At 38.9% G+C, this 27,127-nt stretch overlaps 1 protein-coding gene and 1 long non-coding RNA gene across 11 annotated transcripts in view; one reads left to right on the forward strand and one right to left on the reverse strand.

Annotated features, from left to right (window-relative positions):
* Positions 1-3,712: 3,712 nt before the first annotated feature.
* STEAP2 (STEAP2 metalloreductase) lies at positions 3,713-23,018 on the reverse strand. Of its 7 annotated transcripts, none has more exons than XM_083823573.1 (7): positions 22,884-23,018; positions 22,484-22,615; positions 21,108-21,277; positions 17,703-18,227; positions 15,502-16,029; positions 14,293-14,457; positions 3,713-9,479 (listed from the first exon to the last, which is right to left on the reverse strand). In XM_083823573.1, exons 4-7 carry the CDS (start codon positions 18,192-18,194, stop codon positions 9,195-9,197), a joined length of 1,470 nt encoding a protein of 489 aa, XP_083679699.1. In that variant the 5' UTR covers positions 18,195-18,227; positions 21,108-21,277; positions 22,484-22,615; positions 22,884-23,018; the 3' UTR covers positions 3,713-9,194. The 7 variants fall into 7 exon arrangements, with proteins under 7 accessions (XP_083679699.1, XP_083679697.1, XP_083679701.1 ...); XM_083823571.1 differs by having other exon boundaries at positions 21,108-21,282; XM_083823575.1 differs by having other exon boundaries at positions 21,108-21,282; positions 22,576-22,615; positions 22,884-23,014.
* LOC310893974 overlaps positions 23,014-27,127 on the forward strand; it is an 81,959-nt gene continuing 77,845 nt past the window's right edge. For all 4 annotated transcript variants that reach the window (XR_014579442.1, XR_014579443.1, XR_014579444.1 and 1 more), the window contains exons 1-2: positions 23,014-23,150; positions 23,953-24,043. This is a non-coding gene — a long non-coding RNA (uncharacterized lncRNA). The remainder of the gene's footprint in view (positions 23,151-23,952; positions 24,044-27,127) is intronic.

The raw sequence follows: 27,127 nt of genomic DNA on the forward strand, positions 1-27,127 counted from the left end.
GTGCGGGGAGCCGGGCTGCTGAGTGCCCCGTGCTGCACCCGCCGGTGCCGCCACTCCTCCGGTGCCAGCACCAGTGGTGCTACTGCCCCACCGCTAGTGCCATTCCAGAGCCTGTTACAGACCTCTTTCTCAACGAGAAAACCATTCCCCCGTCCATACACAATGCAGAGACTCTTGCTGGGCAGCTGGAGGGAAGCGGCTGGCAGATCCCCAATTTTTGGTCATGACACGTTTCATGATGAGACACCTCTGTAGATAAACTGTGGCTTTGGGGTAGCCTCGCTGTAGGGAGAAGGGGGAAAAGACTCTGCACAGACCAGTACAAAACACGGGTGACTAATGCCTGGAAAGTAATAAAAGAAGGGCAGAAGCATAAGTGGGCATTGCAATATCTTCAACTTGCTCATAGTTTTCATGGGATATGTGTACGCACGCCATGAAACAGGTGAGTGTTAGTGCTCTGAAGTGCTCTCTCCCAGATGGGAGTGTGGCAGAGCCCAACAACTCCAACCTGTCTGGGAAGGCCAGGTCCTTCACACCGGGCCGACATGTCTGGAGGAAGAGAGCTGCGTATCCCCAGGTGATAACAGCAAAAGGCAACAGCCTTGTACTGGGTGTCCTCACAGGTGCTCCGCTGGATTCCCAGTTCAGCTGTTCTTGGTAGGATTTGGATATTTCTTTGGAAAATTTCATATTAACTAATATGAATTTGAATTAATTAATTAAGAAGGATGTGGACCTGTTTGAGCAAGTACAGAGGAGGGCCATGAAGACGATCAGAGGGCTGGAGCAGCTCTCCTCTGAAGACAGGCTGAGGGAGTTGGGGTTGTTCAGCCTGGAGAAGAGAAGGCTCTGGGGAGACCTTACAGCGGCCTGCCAGTACCTAAAGGGGGCCTAGAGGAAAGCTGGGGAGGGACACTTTGTCAGGGAGTGTGGTGACAGGACACGGGGTTATGGCTTTAAGGTAAAAGATGTTATATTTACATTAGATATTAGGAAGAAATTCTTTACTCAGGGGGTGGTGAGGCACTGGCACAGGCTTCCTCACAGAGGTGTTCAAGGCCAGGCTGGATGGGGCTTTGATCAACCTGGTCTGGTGGGAGGTGTCCCTGCCCATGGCAGGGGGTTGGAACTGGGTGATCTTCTGGTACTTGAATTTGAAAAATGCTCTGACCACTTTGGCATTGGCATCCTTAACCTTCTGAGTTGCATTCATAGCAACACAGGTGATACAAGGGCAGGACCTGTAGGACACTATAGTGCATTCACCTAACGTGACAACCAGTCCCAGAGCTACTGGTTGATGTTTTTCATCCATGTACACATATCTCCATTCCTTTATCCATTTTAATATCTGCCTTCCATATTTTTTTTAAATACTTGTTTGAGTATATTCTCAGATGCAGTCTATACTACAGGTTTGTTTATTATCTGAGAATAATCATAATGATAATGCTTACAGGTTTGCAAGCAGTTAGTGCTGAACAAACTGAATTATATATTTTTTTTTGCTTCATGCCCAGATACTTACTGATGTTGTATACATTAAACCAGTTTTTAAGCTCATGAATTTTAAGCTCAAAAAATTTACATTTATTGTGGCTCAAGTCATTTCAAGCTGTTGCTTGTTTTGATTGACAAATGTCATTCAAAACTTGTATAGAGAATGTATCTGAACATCTAAATTGGGCAACACAGTCTGTAAATTATAAGCTTAGGTCACATCCCATTTATTGCCTGAGTGTTCCAAAGATCATACTGCAAAGGTCCATTTGCTCACTGTGCACCTTCTTCATAAATGAAGCTTTTTAAAAATTGTGTGGCAGCTACACCGTGCAAGTTTGACTACAGGGATTCTGCTGCTCTTGGCAAACTGGCAAATATCCATCCTCAAAAACCTGCAGTCAACTGTGAAAATATTTACTTGTTTTCTGCCCCAAACAACTGGTTTATATTGTTTCTTATCACACCTACCTTTTCCACCAGGAATGAATAATATTTAAGACATGAAGGCTGTAGTACCTTACCTTTGAGAATATTAATTCACAAGTATTAGCTGCTAAGCCCTACAAATGCTAACAAATATATTTTAAAAGTTGACTTGATGTAGAGATTTCTGTTTTAACTGAAGACAGATTCTTTTGTTGTGAAGACACATTTCAGTAATTTTTAATTCTTGAGGTAAAGTTGAATTATATACAACTACAGGACTGTGTAGCCAAACATGTAGGGCACAGCCGTGCATTAGAAGATCAAGGTTCCATATCTAGGTCTGCCATTAATCTCCTGCTGACTTTGCTGAGTGTTCCTCTCCCACTCTTCATTTGCTGTTTTACAAATTAGGTTGTAAGTTTTTGAAGGATTATAATCAGAATAGTATACACCTTTCATCGTGCTGCTGTGTGGGTCGTCTGTGCTAGCCAAGCCTTTGCTTGGCTGTACTGAATGTGTAGGCTTTTTCAAATAGCCATCTATATTGTGTATCAAGCATGACACTAAGCTCCTTATAGTACAGAAATCAGAGTCTAAGAATCAGTCTGCTGACCCCTTGTCTTCTTTTCATTCTTACTTCTTGTTTTGGTCAGTAGGATGGGGAAAAAGAAGGGGGCACATAGGGACAAGAAAGTGTGGTACTGTACTTCCAGACCTCCTGTGTTTGATAACCAATGGGGGAAAAAAAAAAAAAAAAGAGCTCAACCTTAAACCTGTGAAATCATCAGAACTGTCAACAACTGGATTTACCTGCTTATACCATGACAATGCAGTGCTTAGGTCATTGGGTGCTAGGGATTTGACAGGGACTTTCATGCTGATTTTTGTTGTTAAAAGGAAGCACAGTAAGTCACAGCAGACAGAACTTAATTTTTTCTACAGTACCAGTTGGACAAAAGTAAGCTGGAGTTCCCAGCTGCTAGTATAGTATCAACACTCAGTAAAAAAAGCACTATGATGCACAGAAACAAGGCAAAGTTTTAACGAATCTAAGAAAAGACAGATTTCAAGGACCAAAAAGTTATTTTTATGACAGCCATAACACAAATATAAAATATTTAATTTAAAACATATCTAAATTCCATTGCTCCTAGGGAGTGTCTTTGTCCAGGAATCTGGGGAAGCTATGTAACTTAATACGAAAGAAATGTGAATTCTGCTGGCTTCACTGACTCATGCATCTTGACTTCTCTGAATGCAGAATGGTTTACATTGCTGTTTATGTTAAGCAGAGTTTCACCTCATATGTATCCTTTTCCTCCTTACTCTTCTGTTGGCATAAGCCTCTTTGGAAAAAAAAAAAGGCATATACTTTCAAAGTGAAGGACTGCATAGTGGTTCATCCGTTTTTCTCATTTTAACAGTAATGCTTTCCCAAACAGTAAGGCACAACCAAACAGGAAGAATGTCTCCACCTTACTTGTGCCCAGCAGTCTCACTTTTGCCACAGATGTTTGTTGAATGACTAGTGGATTGAATATTTACTGGTAGTACTGCAGTGTCTACTTTGTGTTCTGAAAACATGGAGAGTACATTACAGTCAAGTAAGGGAAACGGTTCTCCAGTTTATTTCTGTGAATCTGCTCTTTAGAATTTTTTTTTATGAACTCGCATTCAAGTGCTACATCTCAGAGAAAATGTTAATCAGAGTACATGTGTTATAAAGAAAGGCAAAGTAAAATCTATTATGTATAAGCACAGAAGAAAAAGCCACATACCTGACATTGACTTTTTATTGATTTTTTGTGAAAAACAGAGTCTATGGAAAAATAGGTAAAAGCATTACTAATAATTTATAATAGCCCTGTTCAGAGACAGCACAAACAAATTGACAAACGACTACAAAGAGAATACCAGGAAAAGACTGCATATGGAAGACAAACTATGTTCACTGTAAGACACTGCCAGCAAGACATGAAAAACAATACACAACGACAAGTTGTTCAAGTCAGTTCAATGTGTTACTTGTTTTAAAGACTGCAATCTAGTTAATTCAAGCAGTATCATATAATGATACAGTATCAATACTGCAACTTATTACATTGATGGAAAATACTACAGGATGAACATCCAAGAAATCAAAAACGTGTGCATTAGGAGACGTACTATCTGAAAGGAACTATGCATATGTAACTACTACCACTGCATATTGCTACCATTGAAAATATTATACTTAAAACTCGATCTATCTAATCTTTATGCATTTATATGTAACTTTGATTTTATCACATTCAGAGGAAAGCTGTTTCCTAGCTATAGTCATACCTGTGAAATTTATATCCACTTGGGAACTCATTGCCTTATATTAAATAGTAATTTTTCTTAGTGCAAGTTGGGCAGCATGTATAGCTAATTGCATATATAGACACACAATATTTTATAGCCAATTAATGCTAAGTAAAAATGCAAATGTCCCTTCTCGTGTTGGCACATCATATTATGCACAATGTTAGAACAAAAGGTTAAATGTGGCACCAATTCACAATAACCATTACCGCAAGCTAGATAAGCAAAGAACTTGCAAAATGGAATTTCAAAATAATTAATCTCTAAATAATTCAAGAACATGAGGACCTAATTAACTTGCACACAGTTGCCACCATTAATAGAATTGTAAAATAAAATTAAAGACAAATATGGAATCTGGAATGGAACTGTATTTCAAACAGTGTTAAGAAGAAATACCTTAACATCCACAGGAAACAAATAACTTGTTGCTAAATACACAGAGGTTTCTGATTTCTAATATGTGTAAAGTTTTGCACTATACATTAAGCACTATTTTGCTTTTATCTAACAGTAATAGAGGGAAGTGAAGGTTGTTTTCACATTAGGCAGGACATCCCTACAATCAGTAAACGCTTTAAATAATTTTACCAAAAAAAATATACATAACAAGCTATTCCTCAAAATACATATTTATTTTCCTAAATAACTAAAAAAGTCTAAATGAATTTATTTTCATATATTTAGGCAATCGAAACCGAACTTTTAGCCTCAGGTCTCTCTCTAATGAGAAGTCCTTACTCAAGTTCTCCTATAGAAACCAATGGGTTTGATCACACGAAGATTCCTTATGTGACTAAACATATACATGGTATGATACGGAATGTGTAATAAATGCAGGAGTGTTATTTTATTTTCAGACTTACAGTGTCTTGTAAGTGTGCATTGGTCCTTAAAATACAGAACACTACATGAGATTAAATAACAAGTCATCTTGTCATTCCAGTTAGAAGTAAATACGTGGTCTAACTGGAAACCATACATTATTTAATAGCACAAATATTTCACAAAATGTATTCATATATTTGATCTAAAAATATCATCTATTTATCAATACTTCGGTATTTCAACTTTTCAAGTAACTTACAAAATTAAACCACATTTTAGACTTTCAATACACGCAGTTTGAAGAAAGAAACAACACACCACTATTTCCTCCAGACACCTTTGGCAGTTCAAAATTTAACAGTTTAACATTCTTGAAGAAGTTTAATGATGAAATAACTTTGCATAGGAAGAGGGCAAATACATTTCTGTATACACCATGAGTTGCTGCATGATACATTACAACGTATGGACTCAGACAGTAATGCTCAATTAGTACAGCATCTTACTTCTGCAACACTATCGCTATTGCATCAAACAAGAATCGGATAATTATAGGCAAGATGAATGTTAATTACTCTACATAAATCGAATTAATATAAAAATAATAGCAGCATACATAATGCTGAAATGTAATCAGCTTGTCAACAGTGACGGTTTCCACCCTAAGTTTGTTCAGAGGTATTAAATTCTGCTTTCAGTTACACTGTCCAATTCCAGTAGTTTTAATGAGGTTTCATGCACAGGCACTATTCTGGGGCAGAACGTAGCATGGAATTTATCTCATTAAAATACTCCAAGACTTTGTGTATTTTAATATTACTCATACACGCTGTTTTCTCTAGCATGAAATTAATATCAAAGAGTTGAAATAGTTTTGCACAAACAATACCAGGGGTGTGAAGATTAAATCCTTTCCAGACAACTGACAAGCAAATATTCCTGCAAACACCTGTGTACGTGACTTATTATAACCAAGAGAATAGTTGTATCAGTCGAACTATTTATGCTAATTCTTTAATTAATTTTATTTAAAGAAATTGGAGCACAAATGCCCAAGCTTTGTGTAGTTTCTGTCAGAAATAATGGAATAAGAAGCTAGGAAATTCAGTTACATGTACTGCTGCAAGCCTTTTGAAGATAGACAGCTTTCTGTATTGGAATGTATTTACGCACAGGCAAAGTAAGTTAGCAGTTGTAACCGTCACTTGTGCTTCATTTTATTGGACGTCTACTAGTTTAGGCTCCTGTCTATATGCAACAATAACAGATATTTTGCTTAGTATCTAGACTGTTTGATAAAATAGCATTGGGCTTGTGCATCACCATATTTATCACTGAAATAGCTGCATATCGGAAAAGGGAAAATAAGGCTATTGCTTTGAAATTATCTGATCATCTTTTTAAGAAAAGAATTCAAAAATTTTTTTAAATTAATTTGATAGGTTTATTGGTAGGTTTATTAAACTTTTATTTGATAGTCTTATTAAACTTTTTTATGTATTTCTTTTTCTCTTCCATCTTTTCCTTCCAGGAAAAAAAAAATGCTGGGAAAGTTTCAAAGTTTATAATTTCTAAGTTTTGGAGAAAGTACAATACAATAGTCCAGAGGCAGTATCTGTCCCAAAGAAGTCCTAAATCATCGATTTTTGAGAGGCTGAGGGGTTATGTCTGAGGATGAATCACTGGACAGATGCTCTTTTTGGAAGAATCTGCCACTAGTCTGCTACTGCAGAAAAGTCTCAATGGACCCTTGTCTAACCAATAGCTTACTTTTCAAAACTAGGTGAAACAAAATAATTTTCTCTTTCTGTTCCCGACCCCCCGCAGCTCTCATGTTTCTGTTGACAAACATGAAAATCATTACAACCACTAGGGGTCCCACAAGGGCCCCTGAAAATCAGTAGGGGCCCTACAAGGAAGCAGGAGATGGACTCTTTATCAGGGAGTGCAGTGATTACAAGGAGTAATGGTTTTAAACTAAAACAGGGAAGATTTAGATTAGATATTAGGAAAAAAATTCTTTACTCTGAGGGTGGTGAGGCACTGTCACAGGCTGCCCAGAGAAGCTGTGGATGCCCCATCCCTGGAAGTGTTCAAGACCAGGCTGGATGGGGCTTTGAGCAACCTGGTCCGTGGGAGGTGTCCCTGCCCACAGCAGGGGGGGTGGAAAGGGGTGATCTTTAAGGTCTCTTCCAACCCAAAACATTCTATGATTTAATTATTCTATGAAATATGGTTGAATTCTATTTTTTCCAAAACATGTTTTCAGAAACCTCCATTTTCAAAGAGAAAAAAGATTTACTGACGACATATTACATACAAAGGATGTTTAAAGACATAAATGCTTCAATTCTGGAAAAAAAATGCATGCAAATATTATATTTGGTGTGAAAATTTCATTTCAACGTTGGAATTGAATGTGCTTGAAATTGGAAAAAAAATCTAGCTGTTTTTTGATTTGCAACAAACCCAAAATGTAACATGGGCTTGATGTTTGGAGAATACAAATACTACAATTAAAACAAAATTGTAGTAGATTTTTGAGTTTGAATTGAAATTATGAACAACTAACACAAACTCTTTAGATTTAGGCTGGTGTAACCGAGAGCAGAATTTGATTCTAGATTCTGTTTGTTCTGTGGAGCTGTTGGTTTCATTACAGAGGTACTCAGACTTACAGGACTAATAATGTTTAATTATATATTCAACTTAAGTACTGTGCATTTCTGACAGGCATCATATATTGATGACAATTTCATGCAAAGAAATAGTAAGTGAAGTTTCAGCTAAGAAAGTCAGAGATCCTAAATAGTGCAAAAATAGATATGAAAAATATAATTCCATATATCTAAGGAATATTTGGACCTATTCTCATTCATTAAAATAAAGATTTTCCTAATTAAGTAGGAGTAGCCTGAAGGTACATGAGTTGGGTTGGCTATTTTGTTAAGAGTAAAACCAGAAAAGCAGTGGTAATAAACAATTTTGAATGTTCTTTTGAATCTCAAAGGAAATGCAAATGCCAAGTTTCAGAGGTAAAATTTCATTTTTTGGACTAAGAATAATTTTGTTTCTTAAAAATTGAGGCATATCCCAGAAACATCTGGTGTAAAAGTAAGACTTTATTATAAAAATAGAAGGTTGTATTTGCACAAAAAGATAGTAAGATTTTAAGACAGATTCTGGGAAATTCATTTATAACTACTGAAACTTCAGTGTAGAAACACAGAGCATGAGTAATGTGATGCTTCCATGTTGTAGCAACATACTGGAAGCCTCAAAGTGAAAACAGACTTTTATTGTTGCAGAACTCCCAGTATTATTTCTGATATTTCAAAATCATTCTTAAATCAAAAACTAGTTGCTTTGCACATGTACTTGCAAGTTTTTTTACACAAGAATATTTTGAATTTTCATTGTATGACACAGAAATAAAGAGATGCTAAAGTGTAAAATTCTACGTGATTCTTTGAAAAAGAGCCCCTGTTAGTACAATACCATTTGCTTACAAGGTGTATAATTAAACCATAATTGAAATTGGTTTTGCATATTCAAATCATGGAATGTTGTAAAACCACACACAAATAAATATGTGTAATACTTCATTACAAATTAATTTCAGTTGCTTCAAAACCTGATTATTTCCTAAATTACTAACTCTATTAGCCCATATGTTGAACTCACTAACACAGAAGTGTGGTTTAAATAAAAGAAACACTGCCCAGAAAAATGTGGTATTAATAAAAAGCACTCTGACACATGCTCTGAGTCAAAGAAATATCTCAAAAGTATGGTTATAATGAAATACTGTCATGATACAACTGTGCAAAGACGCATTAAAATTTTCTGATTTCATAATTATCTTCCCTCTGTAATTCAAAATAAAGTATTTGTAGTTATCTGAAGGAGCAGTTTCCTAGTTATAAATGTCTTATAGTTTCTTTGAGAGCTTGTACTGTACGCCAAGCAAGTCCACAGTGACTTTACTCAGACATTACATAAACTCCTGAAAATACAAGTTTATGACAAAAGAACAACAAACAAAAAACCAAACATCTGTAACAGTAGTAACAAATAATAGTCTACCGTCACATCACAGTTATCCTTTCTGGGGAAAGATGTGGAACAGACCCACTTGCTTCTTCTATAACATGGCTTTTCTCCCATCCTCTTCTAATTCTCCTTAGTTTCCTACTCACACACGGCAAAAGTAAAATGATCTTACCTAGAATTACAATGGAGGGCAGAACAAGGGCAAGAACAAAATTTGGTGGTGTATAAAATCGGTAATACTCTTCTTCAAAAGCTCTCTTCCATCCATAAATCAGTACGTGGAAAGTACTTATGATCAGAGCAACATATCCGAGAGTAGACTTTGAAAAAAAGAGAAAATGGGGAAAAAAGATGAGATAATAGCACTTGGTCCTTCATCAGACACTTCTAACCCATGAATTTAATATTTCTATTAGACATTGTGTTAATGCACTATGAACTATTTTAAATTATCAATGTGTTCTTAAGTTCATATGTCCAACTAAGAACTGAAGTGAGCACTGACTTAAAACACTAGAATCTATAGGCTGTAGTCAAAACTGAAATGAAAGCAATCTTTGTCCAAATTGTAAGTAATGGAAGTCAATTACAAGACACGTATAAGGAATAATCTCAGCAAAATTACCACAACAACATCAGTTGGATTTGCAATTAATTTTCCTGTTTCTCACCTATGAGGTTAGATGGCAACAAGATTCATGCTAATTATAGAACAGTGCAATTCTGTTGGAAGAGATCTGGGTTTATTGATCCAAAGCTTTATTGCTTCAAGAGGTGCCGTTTGCTTCTTCCTCACGATGACCTATAGGCACTAGTTTGAACTTCGCATAAACCATCCCTTACCTTTTGCCATCCACTAGTTACTGGGAATATTGGGACTAAGGGATTTGGGCAGAATGGCACAAGGCAACGGTGCAGTTCTTAAATGGGTAGTGCTGGATTAAGTGGCAAGTAGAAGGTTCGCACAGCACCCTGCAGAAGACCTCTTCTCACTTAACCCAAGTCATTCTTCTGTGGGAGTCATTCACAGTTTCTGTGAATCTGCCCTTTTAAATGCCACTGATCTGCAGAGTTGAGTTAAATATATTAAGTTTGACTTTTCCAAACCATGGTAAAAGGACTACCAGGGTCTACAATAGCAAAAGAATTTTTTCTGCACCGAGATTAACCAATTTCTAGGGACAGGAGAATGTCTGAGCTAATACCATTTGCAAGGATTAACTGGTATAAAAGGAGAAATACTTTCATTAATTGCTACCATGTTTGTTAACTTGCCAATATTTATCCATTATTTTTGCCAATGTGGAGACATATCAGAGCCAGCTAGGTTTTAGATATGCTGCAGCATGTACTTTTCTTTAAGAAGAACGATTCTACAAGAAATGAAACAATCGAAGATGATAATTTGTGGATACTAAAATGGCAAATGCAGCATCTGAACAGAAATTCTGGTAAGAAATTCAGACAGTAAACAATACTATCAACCCTGATGTCTGATAAGTTATTGCAGATTTTTGCTGGTGTGGCTGTCCTGAAGTCATTGCTTTTATATCGCTGCCAGCAGGGAAAAAGGCATGAGTGAATCATATCCCCCATTTCTTCATCACGTTTTCTGATGAGAACTGTAGCAACTCTTGAAAAAGAATGAGGGAAATGCTGTACAGGCTCTTCCCAGAATTTTCAAAATCGTTTTAATACTTTTTAAAAACTCCATCCACAAACTAGTTTTGACACATCTATGTATGTTTTTGTATCTAATGGTCAAAATGGAAGCTAGCAAGTACTGATATGAACATTACGAACTAACAGTATAAGGACGAGAAAGAAATGTGATGCACAGGGACTCTATTCAGTTCTTTTTTTACCCTGTGAAAAGTTATTGTATGCTTCTCTGAAGTGTTGGCAGGGCACCTGCTAGTAGTACGTACTGGTCTATTTCAACGACTCATGTAATAATATGGATGTAATAATATGACTCCAAAGAAAGTCCCAGAGGAGTTTGTCAGCTACTGACAGTGTTTTCTTCCCCTAGGCTCTTAATTGCCTCTGTTGTTGTATTTCAGTGCTGTACTTTTGACAGTAACGGAACTGCTTAGCTAGAAAGAGGACGTTCTCCACACAACTTAGTGTTCTGCAGCGTTTCTGTTCATTTGTTTGTTTATTTAGGGCGGATCTGCACTAGAAATTCCCGTTAAGAAATGTCATTTTTCCCAGCTTGCAGTTACTGACAATGACTTTTCCAGAAGAACAGGCAAGACTGGTTGCCTTGGCTACTTAAGTAAAAACTCACTGCGAGAGGCTGTCAGTACAATGCTTGTGTTTGTTATAAAGACTACGCACTTGATCTTGCCTGTATCTGCAGATGCTCAAAGACTACAGCAGTGCCTGCAATTGCAGCATTATAGCAATGCGCAGTAATGAAATGAGGAAACTCAGAAGAACTGATTGAAGTGGGCTTGGACAAAAAGACAGCCACTAGTGCAGGAAAAGGCACTGATGGGCAGCGGAACAGTAAAATAAAACTGGTTGGCAGCACTGGATCATAGTACAAATATTGATCAGCAGTAGCCTCAGAAAGCCAAAGCTGCCCATCCTTATAGATGCTAACAGAAAAGATGTTTCAATTGAGCAATAAACGATGACTGTGCTGTGGAAGCTATTAACTGCTAGACAGCAATTTGTTTAATACTCGGAAGGTGAAAGGGAGAGCAGCTGTCACTCAGGTGTGCAAGGTTACTTTCTTCTGCCGAGTTTTATGACTGGACAATGTGGAGGAGGGAATGCAGGGATTAAAGACAATGGATCTCCTCAAATGTAGTTGTGCCTTAGAGGGAATATACATACTGGAATTCTGTCATCTTTTCCTTACTTCTTAAGGCATAAAAAGAAAGGGGTGAACATGGGTACAAGAGCTCAAAGGTCAATTACGCTGATGTTACCAAAGGGAGACCAGGAGAGGCACAGCAAGCTGACGTTATAAGAGCAGAGGACTGCTTGAAAGCAGCAAGAAGGAATACTTGACTGGTAACTTCATACTGGTGGGTGAGTGTGTAGCAATAGTAGCTGTAAATCCTGAGAACCCCTCCGGCAAGGCTCTAGAAAGGCTGCTGACAAGAAGGAAAGAACATCTTTGGTTGCTTTGCTTCCTAATCTTCCACTAAATTGTGTTTCCTGGAAGCTGAGTAATATATTAGCATGTTTCCAATGGACTTGCCAATTCTTTTGTCTTTTCTGTCAGTTGTCTCTATTTTGTTTCTTTTCCTTCCTGATCAAAGTTATTTTTTAGCCAATGTACGGGATTCCCAGCCAAGGCTACTGATAAATTGGACAAACTGGCATTGTTGGGGGGAAAAAACAACACACAAAACAAAGTGCTAAAGGAGTAAAAAAGATGCAGGAGAAAAATCCATAAAATATTACCAGGAAGACGTACATATACGGAGACAGAACTGTGCTGTGAAACAAATCTGCTTCAGGGATTTTTACCTTCACAGTGGTTGAGTAACTCCTAACAATGCAAACATACAATAGGCATTTTCCAAAGCCTATGTTTATTTGAGGTATACCTCAGATTCTCCCAAGAAGAGGATATTGCTAAACTTATCAACTGCCTGTAGCAATTCTGACTGGAATCTTACTCATAAACTTGCTAAATACCTACACCTCATACCTCTGTATTCTGGGGGAAAAGTATTCTGTTCTTGTGGGAGAAACAAGGCAGAGCAGCTCTTCCTTGAAGTGTTTGGGCAAGAAAGGTTTTAGTAATAATGTCCCCAGAAAACTTTAGAATTGTGCTAGCAAATAAAAGGAACGTCTACAAAAAGACGTTCCTACTTCCAACCATCCTAAATGGTTGATTTGTGCTCATTTTTACTAAGAAAGGTAAGCTTTCAAAGCCAATCTGTTCTGTCCATTGCCATTTTGAGTGGTGTGCTTTGGGTGTGAACTCTTGGACTGGAAAACAAAAGCAGTAGTTATTTATGCCTACGTTACATAATGCTAATTTAACTGATAAACTCCCTGAAGACTGAAGGACCAGGTGCAGTACTGCTTGCTGACATTTTCCGTTTCCATGTATTTTATGTGAACACTTCAGGACTGGTTTCAAAAAGTGTCCCTTTCTGTTTGCAGTGTATTGATTTAGCCAAGCTATTCTGTCTGCTCTGATAATATATGAATTCTCTTTCATTTCTTACCCACATCTATCTTTGTTCATTAGCCAAATATATTTAGAGGAGAAAAAGATGGGTGCTGAAGAGGAGTTAAGAAATCGAATGCATTAGTTTACTAGCCACAGCTTCCTTCCTGCTTCTTTCTTCAGTTAGCACCTACTCTGGGTCATGCTAAGATACCTGCCAAATTTCATACTAAGTTTCCGTCACCTAGGATCTCCTACTGAGCACACTCTTTATCACTGTCTGGTTCTGTGGCTCTTCCATCTGGATGTTATGAGCATTTTCTCTCTGAATCATGAAGAGATAATCAGATATTCGTTTTGGCTAGCAGTCAGCTCTGTACTGCATCAACTCCAAGTATTCTGCTAGACTCTTAGGTCCTGGTAGGGGAGATACAGTTACTTCCTTCTGCATCACTGCTCAACCTTCATATCCCTCACTTCTTCAAAATTCATTCTCTGAAGAAATGAGCTGAGCCTGCACTACTTCTCCTCTTGAAGTCTTTTTCCCTTGATCAAGCAGGCTGGAATTTTTGCTGCTGCCACCTGCATTATGAAATCAGGCTAGGTAAAATGGAGGCATCTCCAAAACAATTTGGGATATCAGAGACAGACATGATTTCTGGGCAACAACATTCACAACTGATGATTCTCTACAGTATTAGAAACACTGTGGTAGAGGTCTGTTTGAATCACTGTACATAGGGGCAATGCTACTCAAGAGCTTGTTCTACTGGAACAAGCCTAGAAAATAGCCTATGTTTTGTCCATTAATAATTTGCTAAGTCTAAACTCAGCTTTTATATTGTTTTTATTAACTTAGCTGATAGGAAAAACAACACACTATCATGTTGCAAAGTGCTTTTCATAATAATAATAATAATAATAATAATAATAATAATTAAAAGGAGTTAGTAACAACAACTAACAAAAAACCTCTTATTTAAAAAGTAACACACCTGAATAAAACTGAACTCCCTCCAGTTTAAGGCACTGTTTACTGAAGGGATGGAAGTTACTGCCAGCAAAGAAAGCAATCCAAGACTCATTATTCCAAAGGAGATACACATTTCAATTCGCCACACTTCTTCCTCATTCCAAGAATTTTCAACGTTTGCATGAACCTGATGAAGGAGTAGAAAGGAAGCACTTTATTCTCCAGAACAGTGTAAGTATCAACAGAAGTCTCTATAAAATGGGGTAAAATGTTTCAGAGGTTTCCTCCTGTGTTGAAGGAAAAAAAAAAAACACCAAAAAACCCCCCACCCAATAAACTATTTCCTTACTGCTGCTATTGGCTTCTGTTAGATTAAAAATATGTTAAGCAGGAAAATTTAGATGAGTTGGTAAAAGAAAATATAACATTATATACTATTAATAACAATTATCGTATAAAAAGAGATGTCTGTACATTCTACTGAACTTTAGAAAAGCAACACTGAAGTGTTCTTCAGACATTGGAAACCTATATTCTATAACATAAACTAGGTGAATCCACAACTGTTTCTAAATGATGTAACAAACTAAAACATTGTGGATTCTAAAGGATGAGAGATTTGTTAGAGATTATTTCAGGATTATGCAAGACCAATTGCTCCTGGGAACATTCAGTCAATCTCTATTGCTTGTAATAGATGCTGTTCACAGAATTTCTAATGATGAATAAAATATTTGTACCATTGGTCCAAAAAGTTACAAAGTAACAGAATTTTCATCTTATGAACATAAATGTATCTGTGAATATTATCACAGCATCTGCCCTTAGTACTTCTTGACACTTGTAAATGCTCTTCTGATATACATACATCCCCCGCGTCTTAATACACAGAGAGGAACTTACCTTAGAAACTCAGAAGTTGCCTGTGGTGTTGCTCTTATCCTGTCTAGTCTACATTCTCCTTGTGTATGTTACTGCCAGGGATTTAAGCAGAACACATCCTTGATTCCACCTACTACACAAACTTGAATGCAGTCTGACCGAGACGAGAACCATGCACAGATATTTCTTTTACTCTCCTTTCTTACTAAGCACTACCTCTGCCTACGATCACCCTAAAGATTTTCCACTGAAAACAGCGGGACATATTCAGAAAACATGAATTTTTGTGTTCATGGGTCACACGTACAACCAAACCATTTTTGGCTTACTTAGCTAAACATTGCCTTACCTGTTGATATGCCATATTGAGGAACAAATATCGCTCTGATCTCCTCATGGGTAGGCAGAGGCTGTATGCCACATGCACTGTGGCAAAGAAAAAACTGAGTAGCCCAAGCTGCTTTCGGCACTGCAGCCAGTTGTCCAGCCAAGGTGGAAATCGCCTATACTTGGTACCGTAGTAAAGCTGATAAGCAGCTGCAATAAGCCCTGATAAATACACTAGGGAGAGCAGAGTGATGGCAACAATTGGCAGAGTCTTGTTCACAATCTCAATGGGGATCTTGTAAAAGTCACTCTGTTGATTTCTGACATATGGATGGATTACATCTCTGATGAAGGAATAGATGAAGAAAAACGTTGCCAGGCTAATGGCCAACACCACAGGCCCCTTCCACAGTGTGAACAGTCGCAGAGGTAAGTTTTCAATCTCCCTTGAAGATGACAATGCCCCCAGATCAATAGGAATAAAACCGAGCTGACGGGCAAGCTCAGTAACTTGATGGCGAGCCTGAACATTGTTACTGCATATATAGACCTGTTGGAAAAGTCAGGTGGATTGCAGTCACAGAAAAAGACTAGAAGGTTAAAACAAAGCAAACAAACAAAACAGAAACAAAACAGACAAACAAACAAAAAATAACTCCCCAAGAGCCTCCAGGACAAAACCACAGCACTGCTGCTAAAACTGTACCTTGCTATCCCAGATTATAGCACCAAGATAAGAAATAGAAATAAAAAATGAAACCATACACAAATCCAGCCAAGATGAAAACATGCACACTGATTTAGGAACAAAGTAATGAAAACAAAATTGGCATTTTCTTGAAGTTAACAACAAGATGATTGTGGGATGTCAGGGTAATCCACACATTGAAAAGTCTCATTCCCCATATTGAGATGTCTATAGGATTGGATTGAACCTGAAATGATTAAAATAATTTCAGAAATTCTTGTCTCTCAAATATACAGGCATCTTAAATGATGACCCCAAAACAGCTGTAGCACAAACAGAAAGCAAAGCAGAAAACAGTCTAATCCATATATAATAATTTAAGCTTCACTTCATGATCCAGATTTCCACAAAAAATGAATGTTTAACAGAAAAAAAAACCAGCAGCCAAATAACTCCTCCTAAAGACTATTTTTATTTCCTCCATAGCAAAAAAAATGCTATGAAATGCTAGAAATACTTTAATGTCCCTTTAAAATCTACAGTGGGGTAGTTTGCCCACCACTGGTTTCTGATCATCTGCATTACAGCAAACATGATCAGTTTTGAAAGAAGTCAATTACTGATAGTGGAGTGCTACTCTAAAAGGGGATAAAAACAGTACAGTGAGGTTATTTTTTTAAAATTATGCTAATTCTGTATTGATTGCATTCCATTAAAATCTGCCTGCAGTGCCAGAAAACTCAGTAGTCTCCAGGAGTTATGGTCCACCAGTCAATTTTCGTGTATCTCTCGGAGCCCACAAAGCTGTGAAGGACGGGGTTCTTGCATGTCCGTGTAACGCTTCAGCAATGCAAGAAAAACATAAACCTGCTTTTTCTATATGCAGGACAGATTTGGGGAATATACTGGGAAAGAATTTGAACATGGTGTTTCCAAGCAGTCCTGGATCAAACGAATGATCACTTAGAAACATATGTGCCTCCTTCTGTTTCCTTGGATTTATGATCTCGGGATAATCTGAAAGCTCAATACTGGGCTATATTCACTTTGCCGTTAGACTGAATGCAAGCATTTTAGAAGAACTGACTTCTTGGGATCAGGACCTCAGATTTCTGTGCATCTTTTTCAACAGTTCACCCCATGCAAACCAATATTTAAACTAAAATATATTGGGAAATGCTTCCTCCATCCTTGCATAGAGAATAGAAATACAAAATAACGTATGTCCTCCAGAAGACATTAGAACCCTATTCTTTTCTTCTTACTGTAGTCATCTAAAGGTCAGCTGTTCAGTCTAAGCTAGTACCTATATTTCCTCTGCAATCTTTAAAGATACACAGGCATCCCTGAGGACAATTTGGACCATTTATTCTATACATGAACGTAGGATAAACTGGACTCCAAAAGTTTTATCGGCTACTCCAACTCAAATTAAAGACCCAACACTTTGGACACATTAAGTCTGGCAAGGCGAATCCCATGAGTTTTTCCTGTTTTTTTCATCTTACAAACAAATCAAATGATACAAAATTTACCTGTCTGCTGGCATCCTTTGGTCCTAACTGTAGAGACCAAGCTGAAACAACATTGAATCCTTTGACAACCAGGGAATCTGGGAAAAGTGATGCCAAATACTCTGCATTGGAGTCTGGATATTGGTCTACTCTTGTATTGTTGCTGACATCAACCAGAATTTTACCGATGAGTAGATGCTTGAGGTCCCACAAAGAGGCATAATGTTCTCTGTGAATGGCTACAAAAATGATGTTTGCTTTGGCTACTGCATCTTCATGGTGAGTGACATCAACCACATGGGGAAAGAACTCTGCAGCGAGTTTAGGGTTTCTGCTTCCTACAACCACGTGGTACCCACATCTGATAAGCCTAATGGTCAGTGACTTTGCAAAGTCTCCACTTCCAATGATGCCTATTGTGATCCTACTGGCATCCTTGATGCCATTGGCAACATTTGGTAGAAAAGTTTCATTGAGGTTTTTAGGACTTCCCATCATAGAGATTGATTCCATACTTCCAAGCCACCGAACCTACAATGATTTTTTCTGGAAAAAAAAAAAAAAAAAGAAGAGAAGAGAAAAAAGAAGGAAAAAAAGCAGTGTCATACATTTTAATGAACTATCAAAATCCATGCACACCTCTGGATGCAAATTCTGTGGTTCTAATTTTCATGTTCTATTTTCTCCTTCATAAAGTAGCAAGACAAAATTGATTAGTGCATATGTGTCACAAATACAAGGAGAAACACAAGAATTTCAAGTATTTTAATAATACAGAAGTAAATAAGTATGTAGTAAAAAACTGAAAAGGAAATAAAAGAGTATAGGAAAGATTGTACATATACTTTTAAAACCACTTTAATTAAAATCAGCAATTCAATAAGGCATAAAGATTCATGACTGCTGATCCCGGTTAAAAAAAATGCATAATGCAGAAGGGTTTAGAGAATGCAAAGGTTTGTAGGGAGATGGCAGCGAGGTCAGTGATTAATGAACAAAGATGAAAAGGAGGGCAAGAAGTTAGATTTCTTCAGTATAAAGTGTGATCAGTAAGTAACTCTTGACTAATTCTAAGTAACACATTCATTACATGCAGGTATCAAATTCTGTCCAGTGAGAACTATCTGATTTAGAGGGACTTAGGTGTGGAAATCCTGATCTTAGCTATGCTGCTCAGGTATCCTGTCTATGAAGCTGAGACAGCTCATTTACAGTTTTAAAAGAGGATTGTGATGAGAGCCATGTATTCTGATCACCTGCATTACAGCAAACACAATCAGTTTTGACAGAAGTCAATTACTTAGAGTGCATGTGCTATTCTGAACATAGTGCAGTGCTATTCGGAAAGGGGATGAAAACAGGACAGTGATGTTCACTTACAGTTTTAAGGGGACTGTGATAAGAGCTACACATATAAAACCTGCATACATATAATATGTATTATTACTGTGATTATGTTTGTTATTTTGTCATGATGAATCTCATGATGTTTTTCAAAAAAAAAGTATCAACTTTTTTCAGGGAATTCAACAAAGGCTGTATGAAAGACAAAAGGGTGAAATAATTGCATCTCCTTGAAAGAACAATAATTCTGTCAGCACACAGAAACTCCTCTTTATATTTTAAACAGATCTTTGTATGACAGCATGTATATATTCATAAAGGAAATTAAGACTCACTAATCTAAAAGCTAGAGTTTAATCTAGGCAAGTTTTACTACTTAAATTTAAAATATTTGAAGACTGAAGTAGCTACATATTCATTCTCTATTTGTTCGTGGTGGATTTCAGGGTAAGCATGGAGTGACCTTGGCAGATGTACTCCAACTATAAGGACTGTTGTGGCATACGAGTACTGGTCCAGGTATAATACCATATCATTTATGACCTTCAACTTCTGTCTGAATTAAAAAATGGAACTCTCAGGGAGTAGAAAGTTGCATTTTTCAAGGCTGACAACTGGATTCGGTACTGGATGTCTCTGAGTTACATCACAACACCATTCAGCAGACAATCTCTATTATTTCAGTGTCACATTACAGACTGATTGCTTAGTTTTGAGCATTATATGACCACAAGAAAAAAGAATACAACCAAAAACACACCCTTAACTTTCCTCTGATATTGCTCCAGTAACTTAGAAATAACAATGAAAACAAAATGTTTCTCATTAAGATTCCCCTCCTATTCAAAAACATAGCTCGTTTCTCCTCTGCCTATTCAATACAATAATTAGGTCTAGAGACCTTTCAAAGCCTTTTTATTCCTGGCTGCTACAGTTTTAAGGAGACAATACATGTATATCCTTCTCATAAGAATAATATATGCTGTGTATGTCTGGTTCAACCACAGGATCTTATCCAAAAGTTACTTTCATGTGGAACAAGGAAAAGTTTTTCTTGTACTATCAAGCACAGTACTGACCTATTGACAGATATTGTGTGACAGATTTCACACAACTAAAAAAAAATGATTAGAGAGTTTTAAGACTCAAATTCACCATTGCAGTAAGGGAGGCCGTGAGCAATCTAAGGCTCTCAGAAAATTAAAAGAAATACTGCTATAGCTTTGGAGAGGTCACAAAACTTCAGTAAAGCTGTAACAAACACAAAAAGACAGACATAAAAAGCAAAAACAAAAACACAATCCCCAGGAAAGAAGCCTTTGCATGAAACCACAGTTCTGACACAGGTGGTTCCGCACTGTAGAATAGGAATGAGCTCTGAAAATCAATGAAGCAATAAGGAAAGGCAGGTCAAGGAGGAGTAAAGGGAAAGCACCAGGTTGCTGCTGTCTTGGGAGCTATCAAGAACAAACCACACAGAAAGGAGAATGAAACTCTTTCTGAGCAATCATCTAAGGGCTGATACAACAGTAACCAGTGGGGAACTTTACCCAGTCGTTAGCTGGGAACACACTAAGTGTGTTGAACAAGCTCCTACAATCAAGAGTAGCTTTGTGTTCCAGAAGCTTGGAGGAAGCTATTAGAAAAATGTACTTCAGTGGGTACTTTTCATTTCAGTTTTTGACTAAAGGGAGGAGATCGCTGAAATTGGACTGAGATTCTAAAGATGGAAAATAGTATGTGAAAGCGACCACAAAATCGGTGTTCTAATAAAAGATTCCGACAATGATGCATTCTGGTAGAGGTAGAGCACACAGATTTTTATGCATGCATTGAAACAAACATTGACTTCTTTCTTGCCACATGACCCAAAATGTAGCTAACACATGACCAAAACGCCAGCATTTCCTGTACCACGATGGGTTCACATCTGGGAACATAATGAGAATAATTGTATTCTGACCAGACAAGAGATATACATCAAGTAGATGTCACAGAATATGCATGCATGAATATTCACCATGTGATTAGAGAGCCCATTTCAGTTCATGCCATGGGATATGAAAGTACTGCAAAACTTACAGGAACAGAAATGGAACTGCCAAGAGAAAGTGGGCTACTGGTACTGTTTAGCCATACCGCAGCCTACTTCCAGTTTTTGTCCAAAGAATCCTTGAGAGGGGACATCATGGAATAGGACATGACAAATTGCTCTTCTGAGCTGAACGCGGTCCACTGTCCACAGATTCTCACTGTTCTAAGGAAAGCAGAATGTGAGGAATGGGATAAAACTAACAGACTTCATAAAAACAACCTCAGGGAACAGACAAGCATGAGCCTTGGGCAAATAATCTAAGAGATGGAAGAAAGCAGAGAGCTGGCAGTTACTGAAAGGGACTCAGTGCACAAAAGGGACTCAGTGCACAAAAGCAGTTCAAAAGCAAAAGTGTGTAAGACTGTCTTAACTGCATCAGGAGTACTTTAATGATCTGAAAAAAATCACACAAAAGGTAAAAAAAAAAAAAAAGTGGGGGCACATGGCTAAGGATCATTATTAAGAGCCAGTGCTACCATGTAGCAATAAAATGAGAACAACCATGGTACAGAAATGAGTTTCTACTAGTAAAGCACATAAAGGGTAGCAAGCAAAGGTTCTTTGAAGACAATAAAAGAAAAAGAAAGAAGTCAAGGTTCATTACTTGCAAAGGAGCAAAAGGAACAAATCACAGGTGATGCAAAACAGGATGAAAGTGTGAAATGTCTTATGTCAGACCCCAGCAGAAAGGTTAATTGTGACTAAATATTTAATGAAATTAATCTTGCAGGGAGACAGAAGGTGAGGTCAAAGTGGAAGGAGGTAGGTTAAAAGACCAAGATAAGATAAAGATTTTCAAGTCAGCGGACACTTATGAAATCCTCCCTTGATGCTTGAAGAGCTGACCCAAGCAATGCCTTTAGAAGTCAGAGAGGACACGAGACGGAGACTAGCACATAGCTCCAAGAGAGGGGAGGAGGAGGTCCGAGGGAGGTAAAGACTCGTTAGCCTAACTTGAGTCTTTGGAAAGATTTTACTACAAGTTATTGAGCAATCAACTTGTAAACAGTCAGATGGAAAGGTGGTAAGTAGCTAACATGGGTTGTTCAGGAGCACACTGCAAGGAAAAAAAAAACACCTTTTACAAAATAACTGGCTTTGCAGATACAAAAAATAAGAGGGACGATATAAATTTGACAATAGGAATGATATAAACTTGACAACTGTCCTTAGATAAACCTAGGAAAACACAGCAGAGCTACATCAGCCAGACGGGGGACCCGGCTGTGAGAAACTGCTCCGGGCAGAACAATCCCTGGAGGAGAAAAGCGAGCAGGCACAGCCTGGCCGTGGCTCAGTGAGGTGCTGGCGTGAGGAATGGGCTCGGTGCTGCCCGCGGGGCCCCGCTCCGGCGACAACTTACGGTGTGGGAGCTCCGGAGCGGCGGCTGCTGGTGGTGGCGGAGGTGGCGGAGGACACCGAGGGACTGCCGGAGCCGCGGCGGCGGGTACCTACCTGGGACGAGCTCATAGCAGCGCGGAGCGCCCGTCTGCGGCTGTAACGACATCACGACAACGTTGCCCGTGAGGGGAGCGGCCGCCCCGACCTCTCCCCCCAGCCCCTCCGGCCACAAAATGCCCTCCCCGGCCCCCTCCGCCGCCCGGCAGCCCCGGGGCAGAGCGGCCGGGCCCGGCTCCGCGCCACCGCCAGGCCCGCCGAAGCCCGGCCGGGGGCGAGCGGGGAGCCCCCGCGGGGAAACGCCGCTCACGGGCGGCCCGAGGGGGCCGCAGCCCCGCCGGGAGCCCTCCTCCAGCCCCGCTCACCTCCTCCCGCCCGCCCGCAGGGGCAGCGCCGCCGCTCCGGCTCCTCAGCCTCGGCCCCGCAGCGCCGGGCGGGCGGGGAGGCGGCGCCACCCCGCCGCTGCTGCCCGCCCCCTGCGGCCGCTCCCGGGCACCGCCGGCCTCAGCCGGGGACGGCGGCGGGGTGGTGGGGAACGGCTCGGCCTGGCCCGGTTGTGGGGAGGGCGAGGGGCGACGAGGAGATGGGTGAGGGCGGCTGGAGAGCGGCTCTGCCGCCGCCGCCCAGGCCGGGTGGGGTTGGTGGTGGGTGCCCGCGCTGCCCGTGTGGGGCTGGTGTGGTGGGGCTGGTGTGGTGGGGCTGGTGTGGTGGGGCTGGTGTGGTGGGGCTGGTGTGGTGGGGCTGGTGTGGTGGGGCTGGTGTGGTGGGCTTGGTATTTGGGTTGGTGGTGGGGTTGGTGATGGGTTTAACACCAAGGTGAGGGGACCTAATGCTGTGTAAAAGCCCAGCTAAAACACAGGGCCCGAATCCTCTATGGCCCGGCTGAGGAAATTTCCAGCTGAACATAAACGCGGCTTTATTCTGGAAAAGTGCAGCTCTTGATTTTAACGTTTTCTGATTCGCCTAACATATTATGCCTCCTGTTAAGCTGTGCTGTGTGTATAGCGACGTGTAACCCTTAACCCTTTAGCACATTTAAAATAAACAGCTATAATGAACGTCGCTCATGTTTAAGCAGAAAGCTAACGTGTACAGATGAAATCATGAATGAAACACTGAACATACCTTCTGTCATCCTGCTAATTTGTTTTTCTAGTGCATTAGCTGAGGACTTAATCACAGTGAACCATATAATCCATTCAAACAATTGTTTCAATAAATAATTGCAAACAAACATGCTGCAGAATTTGAAAAGGGCCGAGAAACATTTTAATTGTAATTCAGAAGCCATTTCTTCCCCAAATATAAAATAAGCTATTTTCCTGACACTGAAAATGTATATTTTATTTATTATTATTATTATTATTATTTTGTAAATAGAGTCCCCAAAAAATCTATTCTTATGATTTTCCAAACTGCATTTTTGTTTCCCAGGCTGCTGTGAGGACTGGTCCCATACTCCAGTAATCACTGGAAAGGTGAACCCACTGACAAACTATTCAGAAACGAACTGGTCCTTTCCACGGTGAGAGCAGGCATTTCAGCCCTTCACTTTCTTGTTCTAATATTCCCCTTTTATTTGTTATTGATTCAGAAGTTGTCATCCTAGGCTTGTTCTTCTGTAGCCAATAACAACTTCAGGAGTCTAGGTTTAAAAGTTTTAGACCAAACAACAAATGTATCAGAGAAAAAAACAACAACAACAAAATGGAATATCGCTTTCTGCATTACTTGTGGCTGCTTATATGTTGCTTTATGTGACACAGTCATAAAAATATGTATATTAAAATAGGTGTATTTGGTCATGAGATGAATTCATGCACCTTGAAATGATCCATGAATTCTGTTACCTGTTTCTCCTGCAGCTGTTTGGCTTGTGATTGCTCGCTAGGTGTGTTTTCCGTGTGGTTCTCTTGACCCGCCTGTGCTGTACACAGTGTGCCAGCTCAGACTCTGATCCTTCTTGCCTAACACACCACAGTTCTCAGCGATGTCATTCAGAGACATTTCTCACCAACACTCTTAATTTCTTCTGTAGTTGTTTCTACATGTTACTAGAATGAGTGAATTATATCCAAAATCAGTGTTAGATACAAAATTGTGAATTACAGTGTTTTGTTTGTTAATATTGATAGGCATATCCACTTTCTGGTAATGAATAAGGGTTCTTTACAGAATCATATAAGATGAAAGGGAATGACTTGAAGCTGCATCAGGGGAGGTTCAGATTGAATATTAGGAAAAAGATTTTCTCTGAGAGGGAGGAACAGGCTTCTCAGAGAAGTGGACATGGTCCCAAACCTGTTGGTGTTCAAGAAGTGTTTGGACAAAACTCATAGATGTATGGACAATGCTTTTAGATACACGGTTTAACTCATAGGTTGTCTTGTGCGGAGTCAGGAATTGGACTAGATGGTCCTCGCGGATCCCTTCCAGCTCAGGAGATATTATGATTCAATGACAAGGAAAACTAAGAGTGGGCCTAATGTCCTTGTGCCACTCTACCTTTCTCTTTTGCATAGTTAATCCACAAATCTGTATTTTAAATTTTTCTTTTTTTCTTTTATATGAGATTTCCATTGTCTGTGTGCCAGCCTGTCTAGCTTTAGCTTTTGTGCGTAGCAGTAAAGGAGGAAACTTTTGAGTTATGTTCATTTACCAGCCTACTAAACAGACACCACTAACTTGATACCTATTACCTTAAAAATTAAGTCAGTTTGGATGACTTCACTCGATCCTGTGTTTTCTTTGCATGTTTTTGAGGTTTTACAGTTTGAATATCCTTGCTTAAATTGATGGCAAAACAACTACTGTCTTCCTTCCGTCGCTGTGTAACTGATCCATTCAGACAGGAGAAGCAAAAAGAAGTCCCCATTTTGCACTGAGTTTAGCATGAGGGCAACGTATATGCAGGCCTTCTATATGCATAAAACTCACTGCAAAGTTGGACTGTGTATCTTCAGTGATATTATGAAATTGAAATGGATAGTCCTCTCTCAAATTATATACAAAGCTCTAGAGACAATGTAATTCTTAGATGCCTTGTTGGAGGCCTGTCTTAAATAATCAATTAAAAAAAAAAAAAAAGAGACTATTTTCTCTTAGCAGGTGTTTTTCTTTCTTTAGGAAAGTCCAGGGAAGCATTATTATTTCTTCCTTTAAGGGATGGAACATAACAAAGGAGTTTCCAGTTTGCAAATGGAAACAGATATTCTGGTTCTTCCTCTTGGCAAAGGGAAAGCAAAGCCCCAGGGATTTTCCTGTGGAAAATGAGTGAAAACAAACACACAGAAATTTGTTTCCTATTGGGGCAACAAACCCAAATACAATCGTTTCTGGCATACTACCCTCAGCATAGCTAATTTTGTACCTGAGCAGAAAAATACAGTATTTCCCAGCCAGGAACATGCAGGCCAAATATTTTTTTTTTCTTTTCTTATGGCAGCCTACAATTATTTTAAAAATAAAACTTGTACCTCTTAACCATTCTTTATAAATACAACATGGATCTGAGAAATTTAGAAAATTGTAGCTAATTACTATTCTTTTTTTTTGTAGACATATTTTGTTCTTTGCATCTTTCTGATTTTTGAATTAGTCTGACATGTACTTGAAATTATGTTGTTTTTTATAAAGATACTCTTTTAAAAAAATTAGCCACGAGCTAAACAAATAACAAAAAATAATGGTAAGTACCTCTACTGAAATCTCTTGCCTTCACTCTTCGGATTTCACTTGGGATGTCCCCTTTTCACTAACTCTGCAGGTATCGCTGCTTCTTTCAGACCATATAGGATCTGAACTTCAGTAGTCAAAGGCAAGGAAAGAAAGACGAACTGAAATAAATACATAAAAAACATTTAGATATTCTTTTGAGGGAGAGGAGAGGAGACAAGTGGAGATGAGAGGAGGAGAAAAAGAATTAAAAGAATAAAAAAAAAAAGAAAAGGCAGGAAAAAAAAGGGAAGAGAGAGAGAAAGATGGAAAGAAAGAAGAAAAGAGAAAGAAACCCCTTATAAAACACATTTAATAAGCCAAAATTGAGAATCCTTAGCAGGTCATGTGAATCAAGACAGTGTCTCCTTCTTCCCAATAGGAAGCACAAGTTAAAGGTGATTCGTTTAAATCAGAGGACAGGTACTCAACACCCCCCCACCACCCCAAAACAGAGAAGATTCAGACCTACAATTTCATTTGTATGGCAATCCAAGTAACAGAGAGTATTGTTTCTGCTTTTATGATCTGGCAGATAAATTGTATCCACTAGAAAGAAGTTGAAGGAAGGAAACCTCTCCTAGCTTTCTCTGACTATGGTTTTCCATAGCCATTGTTGAGGCACAGCTAAAGGGTTTCAGGACCTTTGGCTTCTTTGGCTTTAGCTTTGTTCCTTGGCTTTGTATAGAGCACAAGGTCTTGTATGACCTTTCCACATCTCCCTATAACTTTTGAAACACCTCTGCTTTGTGGTGCAAGTTATAGAAGATCAAAATCTACCTTCCTGGTTCATGGCTGTTCATCTTAAAAAGCTACTTCAAAGTGGGACAGTAGGTTCTAAAAATGTGATCTTCTGTCTGCAATTAATTGTTGGACCCAAAGCCAGGGGTAAAAC

Source organism: Anser anser, assembly GCF_964211835.1.
Source record: "Anser anser genome assembly, chromosome: 2".
NCBI lineage: Eukaryota > Metazoa > Chordata > Aves > Anseriformes > Anatidae > Anser > Anser anser.

Bases quoted from the DNA above. Each gene is read 5' to 3' on its own strand.
- STEAP2 (XM_083823576.1), bottom strand. From the start codon at position 18,194: ATGGAATCAATCTCTATGATGGGAAGTCCTAAAAACCTCAATGAAACT. The intron at 14,458-15,501 runs GTAAGGCAATGT...CTCCTTCATCAG, and splicing joins TCAATATGGCATATCAACAG to GTTCATGCAAACGTTGAAAA. The intron at 9,480-14,292 runs GTGTGTTACTTT...TTTTTTTCAAAG, and splicing joins GGGAGTTCAGTTTTATTCAG to TCTACTCTCGGATATGTTGC.